Source organism: Choloepus didactylus, chromosome 8, assembly GCF_015220235.1.
Source record: "Choloepus didactylus isolate mChoDid1 chromosome 8, mChoDid1.pri, whole genome shotgun sequence".
NCBI classification, from domain to species: domain Eukaryota; kingdom Metazoa; phylum Chordata; class Mammalia; order Pilosa; family Megalonychidae; genus Choloepus; species Choloepus didactylus.
This window is the reverse complement of record NC_051314.1, coordinates 91,000,602-91,023,657: the sequence shown is the minus strand read 5'-3', so window position 1 is coordinate 91,023,657 and position 23,056 is coordinate 91,000,602. Positions and strand designations below refer to the sequence as shown.

The following is a 23,056-nucleotide window of genomic DNA, read 5'->3' as shown; positions in this document are numbered from 1 at the left end:
AAAAGTCGCTGACATTTCCCGACGAAGAATATCCTCTCGGCTCCATCCCCGAGCAAGATTTCCAAACTCGATGCATCCTCAGCGGAGGTATTCCATGTTGACAGGCCTCTTGCCTCTCACAAAATGGGGCCGAGGAAGCGACCGCTGTCTCCTCTATGGGCGCCGCCATTTTGTGAGGCGGCGGCGGCCGGGGCCCGGGGTATGTGTAATGGTTGAATAGAATGACCCCCTCTAGGGAATCCCCGGCGCTGACAGTTACGTAAGGGACTGTGAGCAAGTGCGACGTTTAGGGAATCCGTACAACCAGGGCCTTGCAGCTCTGCGGCCCACATCTCCACCACCCCTAAGAGGACCGGCGGTGGGGGAAGGGACAGATGACCGGGTCTCTCCCTCCTACCCCACCCCCATTCCCCGTCTGGGGCCACGGCTCAGCTTCTTCCTCTCCCTTGGCCGTATCTCCGCCCCCCACAGGCCTCCGTGACATTTATTGGCCCTTGAGTGTCGGGAATTTCCTAGCTGCAGCCTTATTTAGACCCCACTATAAGAGACAAACTTTACTTGGGAAATAAACCCGATTCCTAAAGTGAGCACCGGAAGCAAAGCATTCTGGAGTATATTACATAATTTTTTTCACCTCCAAGGAAATGTTCCCACCGACTACCTGGTTCCAACTGACTACCTGGAATAATAATCCATCCAGATCCCGACTACCCGGTGACCTTGGGTTAGTCAGTGACTTTGCCCGTAGTGACCACCACTAAAATGGGAGTAATTAGTTTAATGTGAAACTTAACATTTGAAGCAAACAGCCGGCACCAACACTCCTTGTAAATACGGATCTAGGTAGTAGTGTTGGCTGAGATGGTTTAAGTCTCCCATTTAAGAAAAGGGTTTTTTTTTTTTTAAACCTTCAGAAATTTTTTAAACAAGAATTGCATTTAAGACATTTGGAAAAAAGTATGGCTATTTGTTTAGACGCATGTCTTTGAGATGCCTTAATATGAAAATATAAATGTTATTATCAAAGTTCGGAAGATTGCTTCCCAACCAGTTTAATTACTGTTTTATAACTATGATTGTAGTTGGATAAGTGAAACCAACCAAAGGCATTGCGAATTAAGAGCATTCCACCGAATTTATAGTTTGCTAAAGTTGGTTCGTGGGTAATGTGCTAACCAGGCCCCAAAATACTGGCATAAGGCTCAGAAAAGCCGATTCCTTTAGACTTGGAAAAAAAAGTAACAAGTTGACTTTATTCCAAACTGTGAATGTTGCGTAGCTTGAGGAGCTGTCCCTCTGAGGTTCCTTTCCCTCCCGAGCGCCTCACCGGTTCTGTCGAGCGGGCGGGGACTCCGACACAACACTTCAACAGCCGGGTCGGGGACGCGAACATCGCCTCCACCCCTAACCCTGGAACAACCGGTAGTGGCCGTTTCTCCGCGCCGCCCCCCTTTCCGCCGGCTTTGTGTGCGTGTGAATTGTGCGGCACATTGCAGATGAACCCTAAGCCCGGCGAGCGGAGTCTATTGTTCCCCGCGAGGAGCTGCCGGGGCGGTGTGGAGCCAGTCGCAGTGCCGCGGCCGGCCCTCGGGGGTCGCTGTGCGGCGCTGGCTACCCGGCCGTGGTGGCGGCGCTGGCAGCGGCAGAGAGGGAGGCTGGCGGGGAGGGAAGCGGGCGGGCGGTGCGCAGCGGCTCAGCCGCCGCGGGTGCCTTCTGCTTAAGGACGCCCTGGCCGCTGTGGCCAAGGCCGCGCGTGAATGTGTGCGAGGGCCCCGCGAAGCCGCGGCCGGAATACACGCTATCTCCCCGCTTTCCACAAACCACCACACAGACCTCCCCCTCCCCACCCCCAGCCCCGCCTGCCCCAGCCCCGCCGCCGCCGCCGCCGCGGTCGCCGAAACTCCCGGGCCTCCGGCCGCCCCGGCCCCTCACTGTCCACTCGCCTTTCCCCTCGCCCGCTCGCGCGCGCCCGTCAGCAGCACCATGTTGAATCGCGTCCCCGGGCCGAGACGCCTGGGCCGGCGGCGCTGAGAGGCGGACCACAACCCGGCCGCGGGGAAAGAGGGAAGGAAGGGGTGGGGGTGGGGGCCGCGCTCGCCCAGCGGCTTCGCGCGGATCCGGCATTCGCTTGCCCCTCTAGTTTCGCTCGGATTTCTTTAAACTTTTTTAGAAATTCCCCTCCCTCCTTCCCTCCTCTCCCCCTTGGCCTCCTGCTCCCTCCTTCCCCTCCTCCTCCTCCTCCCCCTCCCTCCCTCCCTCCCGGCGCCGCCGCCGCCGCCGCCGCCGCCGCCGCCGCCGCCGCCACCACCGCCGGCCCATGACTGAGCCCCGCCGCCGCCGGCCGAGGAATGGGCTCCGGGCTCTGGTAGGAAGCGCAGGGAACGGGGGGCGCTTTTAGAACACCGATCTGGGTTTTTTTAAAAACCTCCTTTGAAAAAATAATGGCAAACTCGACGGGGAAGGCGCCTCCGGACGAGCGGAGAAAGGGACTCGCTTTCCTGGACGAGCTGCGGCAGTTCCACCACAGCAGAGGGTGAGAGCAGAACCGGGGGGGCAGCGCCGGGCGAGCCGGTGCGAACGGGGCTCTCCCGCCCGGGCCAGGCGCGGGGTCCCGGCTGACAAGTGCGGGGCTTTCTCTCTTCCGCAGGTCGCCTTTTAAAAAAATCCCTGCGGTGGGTGGGAAGGAGCTGGATCTTCACGGTCTCTACACCAGAGTCACTACTTTAGGCGGATTCGCGAAGGTGAGTGGAAGTTTTAATTTGTATTTCCCTCTCTCTGGCCTCCTCCAAAAAGTCTCCTTTGACCCCGGAGTGGGCGCTCGGGGTTAGGGGGATGGCTCGCGAGGGCAAAAGGCGTTCTTTTCTCTCCTAGCCGGTGGCACGGAGGCGGACGGCGGCGGGGCTGTTTTTGGCCTGGTGATTCGCGTGCGCGCGGTGGGCGCGGGGCTCCCGCGGGCGGGCGGCCCGGCGCCGGCTCGCGCCCTGCCGGGTGCCCGGCCGGCCCAGTGGGGTCGGCGCACCACGGCGGGGAGTGCAGGCGAGCGGGGCGCCCGCCGGAACCCCGCGCCCGCCCCGCGCCCGTGCCCGCCTGCTCGCTCGCGAGTCAGCTCTGCCGCCGCTGCCTCTCTAGCACAGGCGGAGACACAGACACACACAGACTCTGAGAGCAGTTTTCGTGCAACTCAAAATTAGCGCGGGCAGGTTTAACATCGATAATCGGCTGCGAAATGATCCCGGCAGCCAGGGGCACAGCCTCGGCCCAGTCGCCCTCGGTTTATACAGCTAACAAAAGAAACCAGGACCTGTCTCCAAATAGCCATCTTAGGCTTCAAGGCTAGGCAGAAGCTGTAGGCCTCAAAGAAGGGCCTATGGAGATGGATAGATCTGGGAGAGGGATCTGAATTGGCCCCGGCCCGGGCCCCCCCACCAGAACCCGCGGACGTCGCTGTCTGGAACAGTATTGATCCTTTTGAACTTTTTTTTTTTTTAGTGTAAACGGACCGCGTTGAGATTTAAAAGGGGGCGACAGAGGGACTTGCGATTGGTTATTGTCCGGGCTTCAAAAACAAAACAAACCCACCAACCCCCCCCCCCCAAACAAAACAAGTGCTATTAAATACGGGGCTCTCGGGTGAAAACACAGCTATTTTGTAGTAACTCTTACTGATCGAACCGAAATACCCACCGATGTCTTAGGTATATCCAGATCTCTGTAGAATGGGTATTTATTTCATAGTTAGGTCAGGGTTTTCTTACACTGTGCGCTTTCAGACAAATGTGCCTGTGTTTTTAACAGGTTTCTGAGAAGAATCAGTGGGGAGAAATTGTTGAAGAGTTCAACTTTCCCAGAAGTTGTTCTAACGCTGCCTTTGCTTTAAAACAGTATTACTTACGGTGAGTACTAGGGACTCTTTCACAGTATTTGGAAATAAGGGACATAAGGGATTTGGGGGAGATTTGTTTTTAGCAAAAAAGAGAAAAAAAAAACCTCGCACACAAAATAGTTTCTGCTTACCTATTTCATTAGGAAAAACATTAAATATCAATAAAGTGTGATTGTGAGAAGGTGCAAGTTTTCCTCACCTATTTTAGAATTGTTTACATTTTTCATATAAAAACTTTACAGGTGACACCCCACCCCCCATCTTGGTAAACATTGTTTTGTGACATTGTTATTGATTGTCTGATATCCACCACGGGGCAGAAAGGTGATGCTTAGTGCAAGAGTTAACATAGTTAATGAAACTTTGTATCCCTTGGGAAAATTTTTTCTTTGTTTCAGAAACTCTTTACCTTTTTTTGACTTTTAAGATTTTTTTCAATGGAACCTTTAGTACAGAACCGTGTCATAGAGTTTTTTAGTAGATATTTCCACATAACATATTGATGCCTTAGGTGATCAGGATTGTTTTTAGAATCATCTTTTGTCAAAATTTTGAGTGAAAATATTTGAAAGGATTATTATATCATTAGGAAAATAAGGGATACTATGAAGCAGGATTTGGAATTTCTTTGATTTTCCCCTTTCTTGACTGCTTATTTGGTAGAGTAAATTTCTTTGGTTGATATGTGATAGATTTTAGATAATATATTTTATGATACAGGGTTTTTTGTCCTCCTCATTATTCTTCTAGGAATATTTTTGTGTTGTGATTTTTTATGTTATGTTTTCTTTTTAATGTCTATTTACCCATAGAGGGTCCTTAGATGGTGGTTGTTATTCCAAACTAAAATAATACCCTTTGTGTTTATTGTTTTTTAATAGTGATGTTACAGGATGACTCTTGTAATGTGGCTTCTGCATAATTTGGGTTTTGCATTTATTGCTCAAAAATGCAGTTATTATTCTGTGTCATTTTCAGCATTCTGAAATAGGAAATGCAGAAATTGCACAGGTGCACTTTCTATTGGCTCTCTTAGATTGACTTCAGGCTTGAAGCTGAAGAGTTCACAGAACTTTGTGGAGTAGTTACTGAGTTTTCGGAAGTCTAGAAAATATTAAGTAGGGTTAGTTGCTATCTGTTTTTTGTTTTGTTTTTGTGATGGCATGCGTGTCAGTATATTTTTAAATAAAGGGCCACATTTAAAACCAAAAAGTCAACCACTCAAACTGTTGATTTTGTAATGGGGTGAGAAGTATAGAGTTTTATGTTTATAGTAACATTCGCTAGATCGTTTTCATTGTACATGGAATATTGTAATATTCAATTATAATATTGAGAGGAACAGTGCTAAATCCATGTTCTAGTTTTATGGCAGTCATTTACCATTTAGATTTTAGATGGTTTAAAATCTGTATTTTAAAGTTATATCTGGTATTGATTGGTTGATATTGGTTGATTGATTGAAATTTAATATCAAAAAGCTACTATATAATATATATGGTTAATGAGATGTTTTTTTGAAGACCTTACATTCATGCTAACAAGATTTTAGCATAATCAATTTAATGTTTAGGTTTCTAATTTTTACAAATGTTAATTATAAATACTGTTTTTAAATTGTAATTTCCATCTTGGGATCATCAACAATTGATTGTACTTTAGGTACTGGTAGCTATATAGTTTCAAGGTTCTTTGCAACTATTTACATTGTTCTCAGATCAATTTGGGCTTTATAATCTTTTTAGAAGCTGCTTTTTGAACTATGTCCTTAGCTAAACTTGTTTTTCCTCTATATGTGACTCTCCAGGTTTGTTTTTGTAGAGTTGTAGCTAGGCTACTAGGAAAAAAGTTGAAGCATTTGTTTTGGAAAATAAAGCCATGTGAAGATTTGCATGGCTTGTAAAGAGATACAAAAGAAATATGCTGGTCAAAAATTGGGTACTACCAACCTTGAAAGAATTTTTCCCTAGTGGTGTAATATTGCATAGTTAGAGGGGCATGTATTATGTTGGATTTTACACCTTCCTCTGAAAAATCTTAAGTGGCAGACAGGATGCCAAGCTTTAAACAGTAATTCTGTTACTTAACCATAAGAGTGCCTTTTCATAGTAAGAAATGGTAATCAAGTGACTTTGTAAGTGTAACTCTTTGCATCATCAACTGAATATCATGGTTTCTGATGAGCACATAATGCTGTGTGTTTTATAAGTCACATGTGGAATAATTTTTTTTTAATGTTGACTGATTTTTCCTTTGACCTGTTGTAAGACAGTCAGAACATGTGTTAGATCTCATTGACTCTACAAGTTTAATATTTGGTTACATTCTCCTGTAATTTTACTATTAATTGGGTGGATGACTGTTAGTCTAGTATTTATGATGTATCTTCACAAGATTACAGATATTTAAATGAAGACGAGCAAACTATTACTCTGGCCATTATATATTCTAACATTTTAATTTTCATTTTGATACAAACATAGACAAGGTCATTATGTATAGAGTTGAGTTCAGTGGTCTGCCAAAAGTTAGCTTGATTGTATCAGAACACACATACATTGGTGGATTGTCTACCAAAATTTCTCAGAGTGTAAAACTGAAATGCAGACAGTAGTAGCAAGTGAATTCTGAGAACATGTACTCTACTTAAAAATTGGATGTTAATTGTCTATGATGTCTGTATATTTTCATATATGTTTCTTTCTTGGCATCTATCACAAATGTGTTCCACAAATGTTTAGTATTAGAACATCCCTATAAGTATAAAAGGATAGGGTATAATTTCCTACATTTTATAGAGAGATTAAAGTACAAAATAAAATGGATGTAGGGGCATTCATTAATTGGACAAAAAAATAGTATTCATGACGTGTTCAGTAATTAATCAGTTTATTATAAATTCTGTTAGTTATAAATAATTTTAAGAAATTAAAATATATTTGGAAATTACATTTGTTTAAATTTATGCCCAAGTATATCTATGCCTAGTGTGAGCCATATTTGCTCAGTGGATTTTAATTTTTTGTTCTGTTTTGGGGCTAAGATTTTGGGACAATTTTCTACTCTTATTTTGATTAAGTATTTGAAGCTTTGGTATGAATATTTAAGAAATATTTCAAATACTTAGTTGAAGAATTAGTTGAAGAAAATTCTCCATAGTGAATTTTCAGTTGCAATGCCAATTTATTCTATTTTTTTTCCCCTTGGTGGATAAAGCCCTCCATAAATCATACCAATAGAGGGAATTTACATTTATCAAAGTTAAATGAAATGAATACACTCAATGTGTTTTATAATTAGTGTCCACCAAATAAACCAGTTCTTTTACGAGAAAACCATTTGTAAATCACGAGGTTAATTGAAAGAATTCTTCAAAGTTTCAAAAACTGTAATAAATAAATAAATAAAGTAAATAAGAGAATACATTAAGTTTATGAATTGTTACAAGGAAATGATAAACCGATTGTTCTTGTTCAAGAAGGAAAAATAAAGGTAATAAAGTAATATGGAGACTGGAAAAACAACTGTATCTGAATAAATTATTATATGCATTTTAACTTTAATTTTACAAACTGTGTCTTTTCTTTTTAATGAAACCTGAGTTTTATGTCTTCTGATATGTTATTAGCTTTAAAGGTGTGCAGACTTGTTGAAAGAAGAGTAGAAAGTAGAGGAAGTTGAAAGATTGATCAAACCTCAGCTAAGTTAGTGTTCTGTCCTAGAAACCATGTTTTGGTACTAAATGGCTTAAATTTGCCCCAAAGTTGAATTCATTTAATATTACTATAAATCTTACTCTTTCCAAGATAGATGGTTATAAATTTCACTGAGGATATAAACTGAGAACTTAATTATAACTTAAAAATGCTTATATATTTTTTTCATTTAAACTAAAAACATCTGTTTCTAAACTGAAGCGCTCCTTTTTAATCCTACTTCATCTCTTCTCTTTTGTGGATTCAGTATTTTCATAGTTGATTGTGTTTGAAATCCACTATAACTTCTTTGACAGACGAGTGAATTGCTACTACACATCTTTTACATTCCCAAACTGAATGAAGTCGTGAATTGGAAAAGAAAGGAAAATCAGCATTTTAATTTCTTGGAATTTAGGTGTGTAAGTCAATGTGCAAGTTACTCAATACATATTTTTAGGTAAAGTATTACTTCTTTATTATTATTTTGTGAAGGGTGCCTATTGGGCATTTTCCAGAGTGGTATAGAACCTCTTAAAGTTTAATGGTAAAAATGAGGTTTGTCTGAATGGTGAATTAGAAGGCATATAGGGCAGGGAGGAATAGAGGGAGGGTTTTCTCTCTGTCTCTGTTCCTTTGATTTGCCACCATCATCACCACCACAGTTTTTGGTATTTAGTATCCATAAGAGTAGAAATTACAAATTTGTGCTCTATGAAACACTAGTTTTTGTGAAATGTTAACCTGTTTCCTTGAAAAATGATCAAATAAATTTGAGCAGTAAAACTAAACTTGGGTTACTTCATTGCAGACTCATTAGAGACTCATTAGAGACTGTACATTGTGGACCTCTAGAACATTTGGCCACTATTTTCTCTCTTACTCCTATAATAGTTTTACCACACACTACCAGGGCAAAGTGTGAAGGCTGTGAGGAACACCTAATAAATTCTGTGGAGTATGGTTAGGAAACTCTGAGCTTGAAGAAGTAATAATTAAGGAAGAAAAACTTAAGAGTTAGGGAAAATAATGGGGAAAATAAGAGATCTGAGGTGATTATGTGTATATTTATATTGAGATATATAAATGTAAATTTAAATAATTTTTGTGGGGCTATTATTTGCATATCTTTATCAAAGGTTATACAAAATTATATTGGTAATATTTGTTAAATGGTTTTTTAAGGTGGGGAAGGAAAGCATTAGGACCATTTTGTGTTCATTGCCAGAAAAAGAAAAGGTAAAGAATTATTGTAGGCCAAGTAGTAGAAGAAAAGTTGAACTTATAAACTGTGAATGACCTTAATTGGTCCAGAATGCAGGAAGATGTCATTGTAGATGTACAACATGTTTTTTCACTATTTAAACTATAATGTGATATAAGACAAATGGCCAAAAAAAAAAAAAAAAAAAAACCAACATGACAAAGATTTTTAAGTCTTAGGCAATAGTTCATTTATTGGCATGATATTCTTTGGAACAAAAGAATTTATGGTTAATTTTATTTGATTTGTTTAGTCTGCAAAAGACAGGTTCTCTTCTTTTCACTTAAGATTTGTATTTGAACCACCAATCTCCCAAAGGCGAGTAACTGCACTTTTTTTCCCCATAGTGGCCATCATTTTAACTAGGTGATGCTTTTTTTAAAAACAGAATATTTGTATTTAAGATTTTATTTTTCAAATTTGCCTAAATAAGTCTCTGTAGACTTATTTAGAATGATTTGTTTTGTAGAATAGTTACTGCTTTTGTTGAAATATGATTGTAGTCCTGCCAACGATTTGCATTTGCTTTGGTTCTATAATTTTAATAAAGTAGTTATATAATGAATTTTGATATTAGTGAAAGCTTTATAGAAGTAGATAAGGACCAAAGTTGCTGGAATTGAAAAAAAAAAAGATGAGGAGTAAAGATTATCTTCAAATATTTTATAGCTTGAAATTTATAAGTATAATTTTCATGAAAAGCAAAAGGATTGGCTTTTAAATTTTATGAAATAAGTGTAAATAATATGGTTAGTTCAGTTATCTGTATTAGAGCTAAGGAAATAAGGTTGATTCTGTTTATTCAAAAGTTCTTTAAAATGCATATACACACACACACACATGGTAGGCCACAAATATCTATAGTGATAGGCAGAATTGGTTATCATAAAAATTTATTAATGCAGTCACTAGGCAAATAAAACTTGTGGGAGACCTGGAATAAAGAGTTGGTTTAGAGCAAATTGTCACTCTTAGCAGCATTCAGATATCTCTGAATTTCATTTAGCTTGTGTTTTTTAAAATAGAATCAAACATGTATTTTTATGTTTCAGAATTGTTTTAAAATTTTCACTTGTGCTTGGATATATTTTGCATATTCATTATGTTGTGAATTGTGGGTTAATTCATTTCTACAAGATATATGCCCTGTTTGCTAAGTACATTGCGATAACTTATTGCTAGAACTGAATTCTTAGTAATGGCTGGGAATAGGTATCACATTCAGAATTGTTGTCCCAAAATGATAGATGCATAGTTTCATTAATATCTAAGAAAATGTTTCCAGGGCTCCACTCCTGTCTACTGAAACAGAATTTTGTGGTGGGAGCCCAGGAATAATCTGTAGTTTTTGTTTGGGCTATTTTATCTTCTAAGGCTTGTAATGCTTCCAGCCTTATCATTGTTTTGTTAAAGTAATTTGTCCTTTTGGAGAGTACCAAATTTTGGATTTGGTTGGTTGCTTCCATGTAGTGTCAATTAACTTGTTCTTCTATCCCGTATATATCTTGAATATTCATAATTAGATCTAAAGATTGATAAAATTCAGGTTCAGTTTTTTTAGGCATACTTAATAGGCAGTGCTGTACTTTTCGTCCTATCATGAGGCATATGATGTCTAGTTGTCCCTTTTTAGTGATGCTAAAATCGACCATTAGTTTCAGGTATTAATAGTCTGAAACTCTGTATTTTTACAAAGAGCACCCTAGGTCATTCTTAAGTGTGTTGAAGTTTAAGAACAGCTGATCTAACTATTGTAATGAAACCAATTTAGTTGTTGAGATAACTGGTTTAACTTGGCATCAACATGTGGGCCAAGGCTACATCTAGAACAAAACCTCTAGGTGATATCTGCTTTAGGGGCACCTGCTTAAGCTGCACATGTCACTTCTAAGCAGAGTCTAAGCACACCCTGTACTTAGACCCTGGGCTCCATAGAAAGTAATAAGGGCTCCACTTAAGGGGAAAAAAAAGTACAATGTGAACTACTGATTCTGACTTAACCTAACTGTATTTTTATAACTTGTATTGCTCTTAATTTTAAATATTTTCCTTCAATTATACCTAATTAGAAAATTTTTTTTTATATATATATATTTTATATAGTATTTAATAATATTCTTCCCAAATGGAATACCATTTGTTTTATCACATTACTTAATGCTTATTCTCTTTGTGAGGATTTTGTTGGTCTTTCCCAGTATTGCTTAGGGGACTTAACTTACATTGTATAAATTTCTTTAAAAATAATGGTATTAACAGTGGCTTGTTTTGTACTTTCATATGTGGGAATTTCTTCATTTCAAATTTTAGTCCTAAAATTTGATTTAATCTTATTAAAAATAACACTTAGAAAAAACTTGTTTACACCATTCAAGCTTTTGTCTTCCTGGCCACGTGGGTTCCTTCTTGAAAAAGACAGGCTATAAGTTATATCCAATTCCCAATCTTAAGTGTCAGCCATAATTGCCAGTCAGGAAAGTTTATTTTACATATTTTCAAATTGCACTTTTCCACTTCCACCTTCCATTTCCTTCCCTGGTGATAGACCTGCTTTACATTTTACAAAGCATAGTCTTATACATAGCCCTCCATTATCCAACAGTTACTAAATATCTTCAGATATAGTATATGTTCCAGGTGTTTTTAATATTTGTTTCTATCAGTAAGTGATTTTTGCATTATCATATAATGAGACTGAATTATAATTTTGCTTTTTGGGAAGCAGAATTGGAATAAGATTGTATAATTACTGTTTGGGTATATATCTTATAACAAAATATGGCAAATATCTATATAATTCTTACTATAGTGTCCAATGGTGAGTTGCTAGGTGAACAAAAATGACATTTATTTTTATACTTATATATAAATTATATTTATAACATAGATTTTTCATAATGAAATATTATAGGGTGAAATTTTATTTCTGTCTCTTTCCTAGCCCAGTGACGAGTTTTACATAAAATGTCAAGATAAATACACATGAGGTCAGTAAAGAGGAGACCGTAAATTAGGGCCCTATACAGAAAATACCTAACTTGTAGTGTTTTAGAGATGGGATTGAATTTAAATTTGCCAGTAATAATGCCCAGGTTGATCACACTTTCATACTGGTTCATAGAGTAAATGAATTTTCATTGTATTTGAGCTCAGACCAGACCAATTAGTATGTCATAAACAGTAGTTAGTACCTTAGCAGGCTGTACCTCTAAGTGCAGTCAAGAATGCTTAAGTACTGGTTTGGTATAATATTTTTAGTGTATGTCACTAAATAGTTAAGCTTTTAAATTTCTGTGTAATTTTTCCAGGTAACCCTACATTTCAGTGTATTTATTTAATTTAGTAGTGAAAAATCTGGATGATATTGGGAAAGCCCTGTTTAGAAATGGGAACCTATCATATTTTGTTTGCTTGCCATGTTTTCTTTTTTAAAAAATTAATTAAAAATTTTTGCTGTCTATCTAATGTGTAAACTCTTGAATATACTTTATTTAGATTAACCATTTGTTATTTTGCCACATTTGGTTTGTATTTTTCTTTTTATATGTAATGGTGTATGTATATAACATTATTGTTATTATTACTGTTTAATCATTTGAGAGTAAGTTATGGATACCATACCTCATTACTTCTAAAAATAAATGTATATCATCTAAGAAGAGGGTCATTCTCTTATATAACCATAGTACTTAACATGAATACAATTGCATTATCTAATAAACAGACCTACTTCAAATGTTACCAGTTGTCCCAAGATGCATCCTGGGTCTTGTATTGCATTTAGTTGTAGTATGTCAATTCTTCAGCCTTTCTGTGTCTTTCGTGTAATTATCTTTTTTTTAAAATGTTACAGGCCATTAAATTCATACTATAGAATTTGGATTTGTCTGTTTTTTTTTTTTTGTTTGTTTGTTTTGTTTTGTTTTTCCTCCAGGATTAGATTTGGGCTAAGAATTTTTGGCAGAAGGTGGATCATGTCACTTTGTCCCATTTGCTGCTGATGTTAACTTTGGTTAAGGTGCTGCCCTCCAGATTTTTCCACTACCATAAAGTTGCCATTTTCTCATTTGTAGTTAATAAGTAACCTATGGGGACCTACTTTGAGAATGTGTAATTATCTTGCTTACCATCAAACTTTTACCTGGTAGTTTTAACATCCATTGATGATTCTTGCCTGAATCATTAACATTAATTGAATCTTGATGCAAGCTGCTTATTGTTTAATACTATCATTCCTTCTATATATATTAGTTGACAATCTATCATAAGGAAAAGATTTTCTTTCTAATTTACTTTTTAAATTTTATACAGTGGTTTGAAATTTATTATCATTACAAATTTCAATCCAAGATTTTGTTCATATTTGACCAGTGGGAGCCATTTCAAGCTGGTCTTTGTGTCCTTTTTAACGTGTTCTTATCATTTTTTAAATGTTTTTATGATTTTTTCCTTGTTTTCTGACACAATAAGATCTTCCAGGGTTGATTGGTATTTTGCCTACCCAGCCCTAAAGTCAACTATGTCATCTAGAATCCAGATTCCTTTTAGTGTGGATTGATATTTAGAAACCAAGATTTGGGTGGTGGGTGTGCTCGTTGTTGGATTATCTTTGCTTCCAGCCCCTTTAAAGGGACCAAGCTAGGAAATGTGTGTGTGTGTGTGTGTGTGTGTGTGTGTGTGTGTGTGTGTGTGTGTAGATACATATTTTGAAAATTATGAGGCTGTACTGATAACTCTAATTACAATCCACACCACAAGTTTCTTCTTGCCTTCTTCCATATATCTCCCCTCTTCTGCAATGAGAACTCTAGTTCTCTGCAATTGTATATTTAGTCATTTCTCAATTCTGCAATACACACAGAATAGTTTTTCAATGGCTACACATATACCACTACAAACAACAAACCTACCTAGAAGAATTAAAGATTTGTTTGCAGTCTTTTTGGGCTTAGATAATATATGGGTAAAGTATTGTGTTCAAAAGTTCACAGTTTTTGGATTCATTTTTTTTCCTGAGTGTTCATTGTTCATTTCGAGTACAGTAAGAATTCATATTTTTCCATTTGTTTTTCCCCCATCTTTATTCATTTAGTTTTATTTGTGTATTTGTAAAGCACTTAAGTGTTTAAAATTAAAATTTAAGAAAAGGTATACTCAGGTGTTCCTCCTTTCCCTATCTCTTCTATCCCATTCCCAGCCATGTTCTGTTGGTAAGCAATTTCCTTGGTTTTTGGTTGTTGTTCCTGTGTTTCTTTTGGCAAAAATAAACAGACCCATACATATATACATACATATATGGATTCTTAGTTCCCCATCTTAAATTGAAGAAAGCACACTTTTTAAATGGTATTTTGCCTGTTTTCACTTAACAGTATATCTTAAAAATCACTCTAAATCAGTTCATAGAGATCTTATATATTTTTTACAGCTTCATAGTATTCCATTGCATGGTGATATCCTAGTTTATTCAACCAATCTCCTGTGTAATGACACTTTGGTTGTTTCCAATGCAAATAATGCTGTAATTAGTAATCTTATGCAAATCTTGAGTAACCTTATGCAAACCTATTTTTAAATTGTTGGAGAGTATCTTCAGAGTAAATAAGACTAAGATGGAGATTGTCCCAACCATCAAAGATTCAACGCATGTAGTTTTGTTAAATATTGCTAAATTCTCCTTTGTAGGAAAGAACCATTTTGTATTCCTACTAGCTATATATGAAAATGCCTATTTCCTTCAACCTTGCCCTTGTGTTGTCAAGCTTTTTAAGTTTTACCAATCTCGAGGGTAAGAAATGTTACTCACTATATTTTAATTATTGAGGCTTCATAGCATGTTTTAGTATTTGTTGTCATTCCATTTCATTGTTCCTTTTTTACTGGGTTTTCTTGGATATTCTTTTATGTTTGCTTTTCTATATGAACTTTAGTATTAATTAATTTGTTCTAGTTAAAGAAGAAGAGTTTGTTGGTCTTTTTCTTGGGGTTGCATTAAATTTATAAAGTATCTTAGAAGAACTGACATCTCCCAAGAACAAGGGAAGACTTTCCATTTGTTCATATTTTTTTTGTGTGTTCAAGAGTCTAAAGTTTTCCTTACATAACTTTTGAAAATTTCTTAAGTTTATTCTTAAGTGTATTTATTTCTTATTGCTATTGTAAATGTGGTCTTCTCTTCCATTGTATCTTTTATTTGCTTATTTTTTTGCTTATATGAAAGCTACTGATTTTTTACATTTAATTTTAAACTGCCTTTTTGAATTATTTTAATGTTTATATTAGTTTTGTCATTGATTTTTTTTGGAGGGGGTGGGGATTTTCCAGGTAAAGTAGCATGTCATCTGCAAATAGGATTGGTTTTACCCCTTCTTTTCAAATTTTTATCACGCTAATTATTTTCTTTTGTCTAATTGCATTGGCTAGTACCTCCATATTAAGTAGTAGGAAACATGGAGGCATCCTTTCTGTGCCTTGCTTCCGACCTTAGTTTGATGCCTCTAGGTAAGATACTGCCTATTAGGTGTTCCTGATGCAATGTCTAACTCCTTGTATGTTCTACTAATTTTAATTGTAATAATTCTGTGATATATAAAAGTATTTCTATATTTTTATTGAATGAGCAGTATTGTTATTGTTCTCTCTGTAGGTTGACAACTCTTTCTTTGCTGGCTGTTGCATCACTTGTTATTAAAAAAACAAGGAAATAATTTTAATCTTAGCTTGATTTTAAGGTTATTGAGACTAGTACAAACCATGACTTAAGTCATTGCTTTATTGTTGTATTCTCAAGGTGAGAAGTAATTGTTTTTGGTTTAAAAGACTTCTTTATAGGTTGTCTACCCTGTAGAGAAGGAAAGCAAATTCACCCTTTAGTCACAATCAGAATTCTTACTGCTCATTTAGGTGACATCTGCCACTACTAAATTAAATGTGTTGTTTTTACATTGTCATTTTATGTGTGGTCCTTAGAATTAGACCTAATTTGGATATTAAAAAATCTTGCTAGTTTTGAGAGTTGTTTTAGAACATTCCTCCTTCTTTATCCCACTCTATAATAAACTCTGGGGGTGTGTTTAAGTGTGTGTGTATATACACATAGCTATACACAGCATTTTTTTTTTTAGCTTTAAGCAAATTGCTTGGTAATTTCTTGTTCAGTTCTTGGATATACCAGATCTTATAGGAATTTACAAGTCTTACAGATTTAAGGGGCTAAATTGATGTAGTTATTTTATGCAAAATTTTTGTCTGTAGAGATCTAGTAGTAGAGCTTATAGAGCCTGAATATTTAGATTCCTAAAGATAGGAGCCAGAAGTGTGTACTAAGCTGCAATTGAATATGGTTACTGAATCTATTAATTCATAGCTCATCAATATCAGAACTAGAAGGGATTTTAAGAATATGGTCCAGTTCCCTGTTTTCTGTCAGTCTAGTTAAGATTTTACTGAAAAGGCAACTAAGGTGGGCATAAGGATAATTGACTTGCCTAAGATCCACTGCTACTTAATGATGGGAGGGAAAAAGAAAAGCAATTTGGAGTTGACTTTATTACACTAGCTACTCCATCCTGTTTTAAAAGAAATAAATTTAGAAGATTATCAGAGATTTCTTAGCTACTATAAAATATGACCTTTTATGTTAAAATGATTCTACTGACTTACACAATCTGTGAGGCATAGGTATTAAATATTGGCCTGTGGAGGTGATAAATTTGTATTTGGTTCATCATTTGTACCCAACAGTCTTGTCTCTTTTCCCTTTCTGTCCAAATGATTGCATTTATAAGAGGGGAGTATAATTAGAGAGCCTGCAGCAAAACATGTAACAATCACTGGTAAAATCACTTTTAGAATAGATATCCTTATTTTAAATGTTTTGCTTTGAAAAATTTAAACTTACATATTTGATAAAGCTGGCCACTACTTAGATTTTTTTTTTTTTCTGCTGTTTGGTGGTGTGTGTGTGTGTTTTTGTTTTTTTTTTTAAAATAATCCAGAAATACTAATTTGAAGTTTTCAGCTTGGTACATTATTTTTTAGATGGAGACCTCTACTGGAAATATGAAGCAATAGGATTCTTTTATATATTATAAAATATCTAGACAGAGGGACAGTAAGGAGATGAATTTAAAGAACAGTGAATGCAAATTATCGTAGAGCCCTTTTTAAAAGAATCTTTCTTATGATACTTTCAGTGTATGTTGGTTTATGACATAATGTTAAGTTTTTTAAAAAGCAGAGTACCAAGGTTAATTTTGTTTTTTTTTTTTAGCTAACATTTATTGAATTTGCCATGTGTTGAGCACTGTGCTGAGTGGTTTATATTAACTCATTTCTTTTTCACACCTCCCTATGACATAGGTACTCTTATCCCCCCCCCCCCCCATTCCCCCCAAAGGTTGAAAAAACAGGATGAAGGGTTTAAGAACCTTGCTCAGGTCATACAGCTAGTAAGTTTAGGAGCTACTATTTTCATCTGAGCCATCTTGCTCTGGAAAAGACATGCTATATGTACTGTCCTCTCCCAAGTGCACGTAATTGCAACTTTATAAAAAAGTTTATGAAGACAAGGACTTAAAGGGAATAAGCAAAATACAAAAATGGTTGGGTTAGTTGTGAGACTATTGCTTTTATTTTATTTAAAAAATACCTTAGTGCATATTTTTGTAATAAAATTTGTGTTTTACATACAGTTAACAGTATAGTTTATTTCTGCAAATATTCATCTTACTGGATTTTCACAGAAACTCTACAAGATATATATCCTGTTTTATAGTTGAGAAAAAAAGCCCTTCAGCACCATTGCTAATAGTACTAGTGTCCAGATTAAAGTTTAGCTTTGTGACCTATAATTCAGTGTTCTTATTTTCTTTATAGAGCAATAAAATCTTGGTTCAAGGGCATTTTTTCTTTTAAATGTTGATGTACTTCATGAAGCCCCTGCTTTAGCATCTAATACATTGTAGTTCAACTGAGTCAGGATATCCTCTGCCACTGGGGAGCTTCTTAGGAACTTCAGGTGGGTATGGTGGATCTCTCAGCAAATGGGAAATCTAATTTGGTAAATGCTGAAAGTATTGAAAAATTCTAAAAGTTTTCTTAGAATTAGTAATACAGCATTTCATTGATCTGGCCCTAAACATAGCCTTTTCTTTTATGATTTATGAAAAACTCTTCAAAACTCATAAATAATTGTGATAAATGTGGCATTTTGTGCAACTTTACATAGCACTTAAGTTTTTTTTGTTTTGTTTTGTTTTGTTTTTTTGGTAAAACACACTGCTATCTCCATATCTGTCTTTACAATCTACAACAGGAGAACTGAATCTTCTGTAGGATAAGATTTGACACAAAGTAATAATTGATTTTGTTTTAAATTGGCATGATAGGATTCAAGGATTTTGCAAATAACTACTATTCCTGGAAAACTGAACTAGAAATGATATAATGTGGTGAAGACATTTTGGGAGTTAGGCATGTTTAGTTAACATCATAATAATAGCTAACATTTATTGAACATTTGCTCTTTGCCAGACACTACGTTCTTTAGGCACTCTAATAGTGAAAAGCATCCTATAAGATTGATACCGTCCATCACCGTTTCATAGATGGGAAAACACAACCACAAAATGTTAAATCTGAAATTTGATCCAGTTCTTCTACCTCAAGACCAAGCTTTAACCTTTGTACAGAATACTGTCCTTCATTCATTCATTCATTCAGCAAATAATGATTGATCATTTATCATGTGCCAGACACTGTTCTAGGCTGGACATCATCAGTGATGAAAGCAGAAAAGGTATCTCCCCTTTCGAGTTAGGCAAAGGAGACAGACAGTAAACAAGTAAGTACAAGAGAGAATGTCCGAGAAGTGCAAAGAGGAAAATAAAGCAGATAAAGAGAGATGGTTTTGGCATGGGGGAGAGTGGTACATCTTTAGATAGAGTATAGGAAAAGCCTTTCCAAAAGAGTGACTTTTGAATAAAGACCTTAAAGAGATGGAGGAGCAAACTAGGTGGATATCTAGGATAAGAGTGAACAGCAAGAGAGCATGCCTGCTGTATTCTAGGGATGGTAAAGAGGCCAGTGTGGCTAGAGTTAGTGAGCAAGGAGAGAAGTATTAGATCAGAGATAAGAGAGAGCTAGTACCGTATCTCGTAGGGTCTTTGCAAGGTCCTTGCCTTTTACTAAAGCCATTGGATGATTTTGATCAGCCGAGTGTCATTATTTGGCTCTCTCAGGTTGCTTTGTTTTATATAGATGAAGGGGGACAAGGGCAGAAGCAAGGAGACTTATTAGAGGGCTAATAAGGTAATCCAGGTGAAAGATATTGGTGATTTCCAATTCTTGACGTGATGAAAAGTAGTCATATTTTGGATAGATTTCTGATGTTTCAAATCTAAAGAATTTTAAGACTTTAATCAACAGACACCTTCTCAGATACTTTCTGGGAACTAAAGTGCAAAGTTTTATATTTTTTCATTTTTAAACTTTATTTTCCTTGATTATCAAAGTACAGAAATAATATACTGCTTATTATAAACAATTTAGAAAATGTCAAGAACGGGAAAATATTGAGCATGATTAATGTCTTTATGTATTTTCTCCTAGTCTTTTGTAATAAGGATTGTACCTTAAAACCTTATCTGCCATAAGCTGGTTCCCTGTCTCTCTCTTCTACTAAAATGTTAGCTTCTTTAGAGGACAGACTATGTTCTTTATTTCTTGAATGCCTTGTACAGTGTCTGGTTCATGATAAGTGCTCAACACTGTTTGATACTGTTTGCTTTGTTTGAATTAATTGTGCCAAGTGCTATATGTGATATAGTGATTTGCAATTTGGTTAAGAAGGAACCACCCAGCAGGTATAACTGTAAAATAATAAGGATGATATTTCTTACATATATATTTTGTAGAGTTATGAGAGGTAAATAAGTTAGTACATATAAAGTGCTTAATATGGTACCCTGCATATAGTGAGTAATCTGTAAATGCTGACTCTTATTATTCTTTGACTGAACTTATTTAATTGATCTAAAACTTAATCAACAATTTATGTTTCTACAATTACATTTTCTAAAAGAACTATGAAGAATGTTATTTTTAACTAATAACAGTTTTAGTGAAATAAAGTATAACTCCCATAAGGTGATTAGTTGGAAAAGGACAATATTCATTTGAATGAATAAATTCTGGCTCAGTTGTTTTTAAAAAGCAAAGTTTTTTAACTTATAGAACCAACTCATATACATACAATGATAAGTTGTAGTATCAGACAAAAAATAAGGGCCCAGTGAGTGATACAGGTAAATATTTACATTTCTTCAGTGTCTCTCCATTACTAAAGAAGAAAGTCCAAAATTTCTTATTAGGGCAAACAAGACCCTTCATTACTTTTCCATTCTCATCTCCTGTAATACCTCTTGTACATTTTTAGAGGAAAGATACTGTTTCAGTTTGCTAAGGCTGCCAGAATGCAATATGCCAAAAATGGGTTGGCTTTTAACAACGGAGATTTATTAAGTTACAAGCTGCAATTCTAAGGCCATGAAAATGTCCAAATAAAGGCATCAACAAGAGAAATACCTTCTCAGAGGAAAGACCACTGGCATCCGGGGTTCCTTTGTCACATGGGAAGGCACATGACAATGTCTGCTGGTCTTTCTTTCCCAGGCTCTTGTTTCAAAATGGCTCTCTTTGTCCAAATGTCTCTGAGCATTTCTCTCTTGGCTTCTCTGAGCTCTTTCCAAAATGTCTCCGTCTTTTATCCTTTCGTAGAAGACTCCAGAAACGTGATTAAGACTCACCTTGAATGGGTGGGGTCACATCTCCATGGAAACAACATAATCAAATGATGCCCTCACAAGATTGGATTAAAAGAACATAGGTTTTTCTGGGATATATAAAAGATGTCTTTTATATCTGTTTTAAGTCTTGGTGAATGGACAGTCAATTAGTGTTGATAGAATTAATGTACTCTAAACTCCAGCCGTTCTTATCTATCTAAAGTTCTCCAAATATGCCAACTTTTTCTTGCCTCTCTTCCTTTGTGTGTGCTGTTTTCTCTGCCTGGAAATCCTTTCCCTTCTTCGTCTGCTGTACTCCTACCCATCTTTTGAAACTCGTCATAAATGTCACCTTCTCTACAAAGCCATTTCTTATCTCTCCAAGCAGCTTTAAGCAATCCTTCTTTATGATCCCATTTTCCCTCCTATTTATACCTCATTGTGACATTGCTATTGCACTATGAGCCCAAGAAAGTAGGGACTTGGTTTTATGTATCTTTGTAGCCCTGGCATCGTAACACAACGCTTATTAATGTGTAGGAGTGACTTTATATGTGGTTAATGGAATTAATGAGTGCTTGAAATGGTGATTGGAAATAAGAAAAGCATTTGGTTTTGAGGGTAAAGAGTTGCTTAGAGAAGAAGCTTTGGTCTTAGCATTGAAAGATTGGTTGGATTCAAATAGAGAAAAAAAGGGAAGATTGAGGATTTTTTGGATATGGGGAAAGGGGAAATGAGGGTATACATACCCATTTTATTAGTGTAAATGAGCACCTCTGCATCAGAGGGTTTTAAGACCAGGACAGAAGATTGTTACTAGGTAGTAGAGGATTGTGAAAATCAGGTTAAGGTACTTGACCTTTATTCCACATAGAGAAAGAGTAAGGGTGTGATGATTTTTTGAGTAGAACAATGTCATGATGAAAATGTTTTGAGAATGTTAATCTTACACTGGTTTGTGGGATAGATTTGAGATAGGAGAAAGTAGCGGCAGGGGTGGCAAACACATCTGTCTAGTTTGATCAGAGAATAAGATAATATTTTTTATTAAATATTCAGATAAATGTGAATTACTGCTTCTCAAAAAAATAGACAATGAAGTCATATTCAAAAGGTACTTCAGAATCTTGTAGAAGTTTTAGAGTTATACCTATTTTTATTGGACTGTTTACAGAATAGGTTAATAGAGAATTCCAGTTACTGGGAAATCTGATAAGCCAACTGTTGCTGTACTTCACTTATTTGAGAGTAAGTCCACCATTATTAATTCAGTTATGTGGTAAATTTTGGATTATATATGGATTACTTATTCAACTTATTTTTTGTCTCTGTGCTGAAAGGAACTTTTCACAACCTCATCTCTCAGTTCACTTTCCTTTTTTCTATAAGCTCTGGAACTCAGCACTTCTCTTTATTAGCTCAGATAATTTAACAACTTTTTCCTCTTTGTCCATCTAAAACCATGCGATATAGGGTCCAGTGGGGATAAGTATATACATACATACAACACAAACAGGCTGAGTGGATACCTTTAAAGAGTTCTATAGAATGTTTTCTAACCTTGGGCATGCCAGGACAAAAGATTGTGTGACTAGTGCACATGGTTAAGAAAAAGAGGAAAAGGTGCTTGGGTATGTGGAGAAAGGTTGTAGTGGGATGTGATGGGATCATGTCCTATTAAAAATTCTTCTGAAAAGTGTGTGCCATTACTTGGAAATTTATTTTGACTTTAAACTGGTTTGATTTGGTTTGGACATTTCTATATTTTCTCTGTCCATCTGTAAGTGATTTTTCAGTAGTGGTCACTAAGGTTAGGACTAGCAAAAATTGCCTCCACTCTAACTTGTTTTAAATTATGTGAAGAAATATGTAACTGACGAACGTTCTGAATACGAATAGAGGGCAGATATTCCCATGTGATGATAATCTAGCCTTTACAGTGAAGTTAACTTTTCCTAGGCTTCCCTACCTTTACCTCCAAAGTATAAATTTGCTTTTGCCTAAAGGGATCAAGAAGGTTATATCATGGACAAAATATGGAGCTCTCCTTTTGGTATTCAGAAGCAAGTTCAGGAATATTCTACTTGCTGCCCAGCAGGGAGGATTCAGCCTCTAAAACTGCAGCCTGAATTGAGAAGAAAATCCCAGTCCACTTTTTTTCTCTGCATCTATATTGCAAGGAAAAGAAGTTTAAACTAATGAAATATCACAACTCCTCCCCTTTCACTGCAAAATCTGGGATGATTGACTAAGGACTAGGTTTTTTTTTTCCACACAAATCCTTAGGAGTACATTCTCAAACTGTTAATTTGGTGGACTGTGGAAACGAGTCTTCTGTACTTAAATACAATTGGGAAACTCTGTTATGAGTTAAACATGGTTCTTTTCTGCAACACTTCTCAAAACTTAATATGCTTGTGATGTGCCT

The 23,056-nt window shown here is 36.6% G+C and overlaps 1 protein-coding gene across 1 annotated transcript in view; it reads left to right on the top strand.

Moving 5' to 3' along the window:
* Positions 1-1,891: 1,891 nt before the first annotated feature.
* Positions 1,892-23,056, top strand: part of ARID2 (AT-rich interaction domain 2) — a 283,049-nt gene continuing 261,884 nt past the window's right edge. Inside the window, exons 1-3 of the mRNA XM_037848145.1 lie at positions 1,892-2,533; positions 2,648-2,741; positions 3,796-3,893. Of these exons, the coding sequence (XP_037704073.1) occupies positions 2,442-2,533; positions 2,648-2,741; positions 3,796-3,893 (284 nt within the window). The 5' untranslated portion in view covers positions 1,892-2,441. The remainder of the gene's footprint in view (positions 2,534-2,647; positions 2,742-3,795; positions 3,894-23,056) is intronic.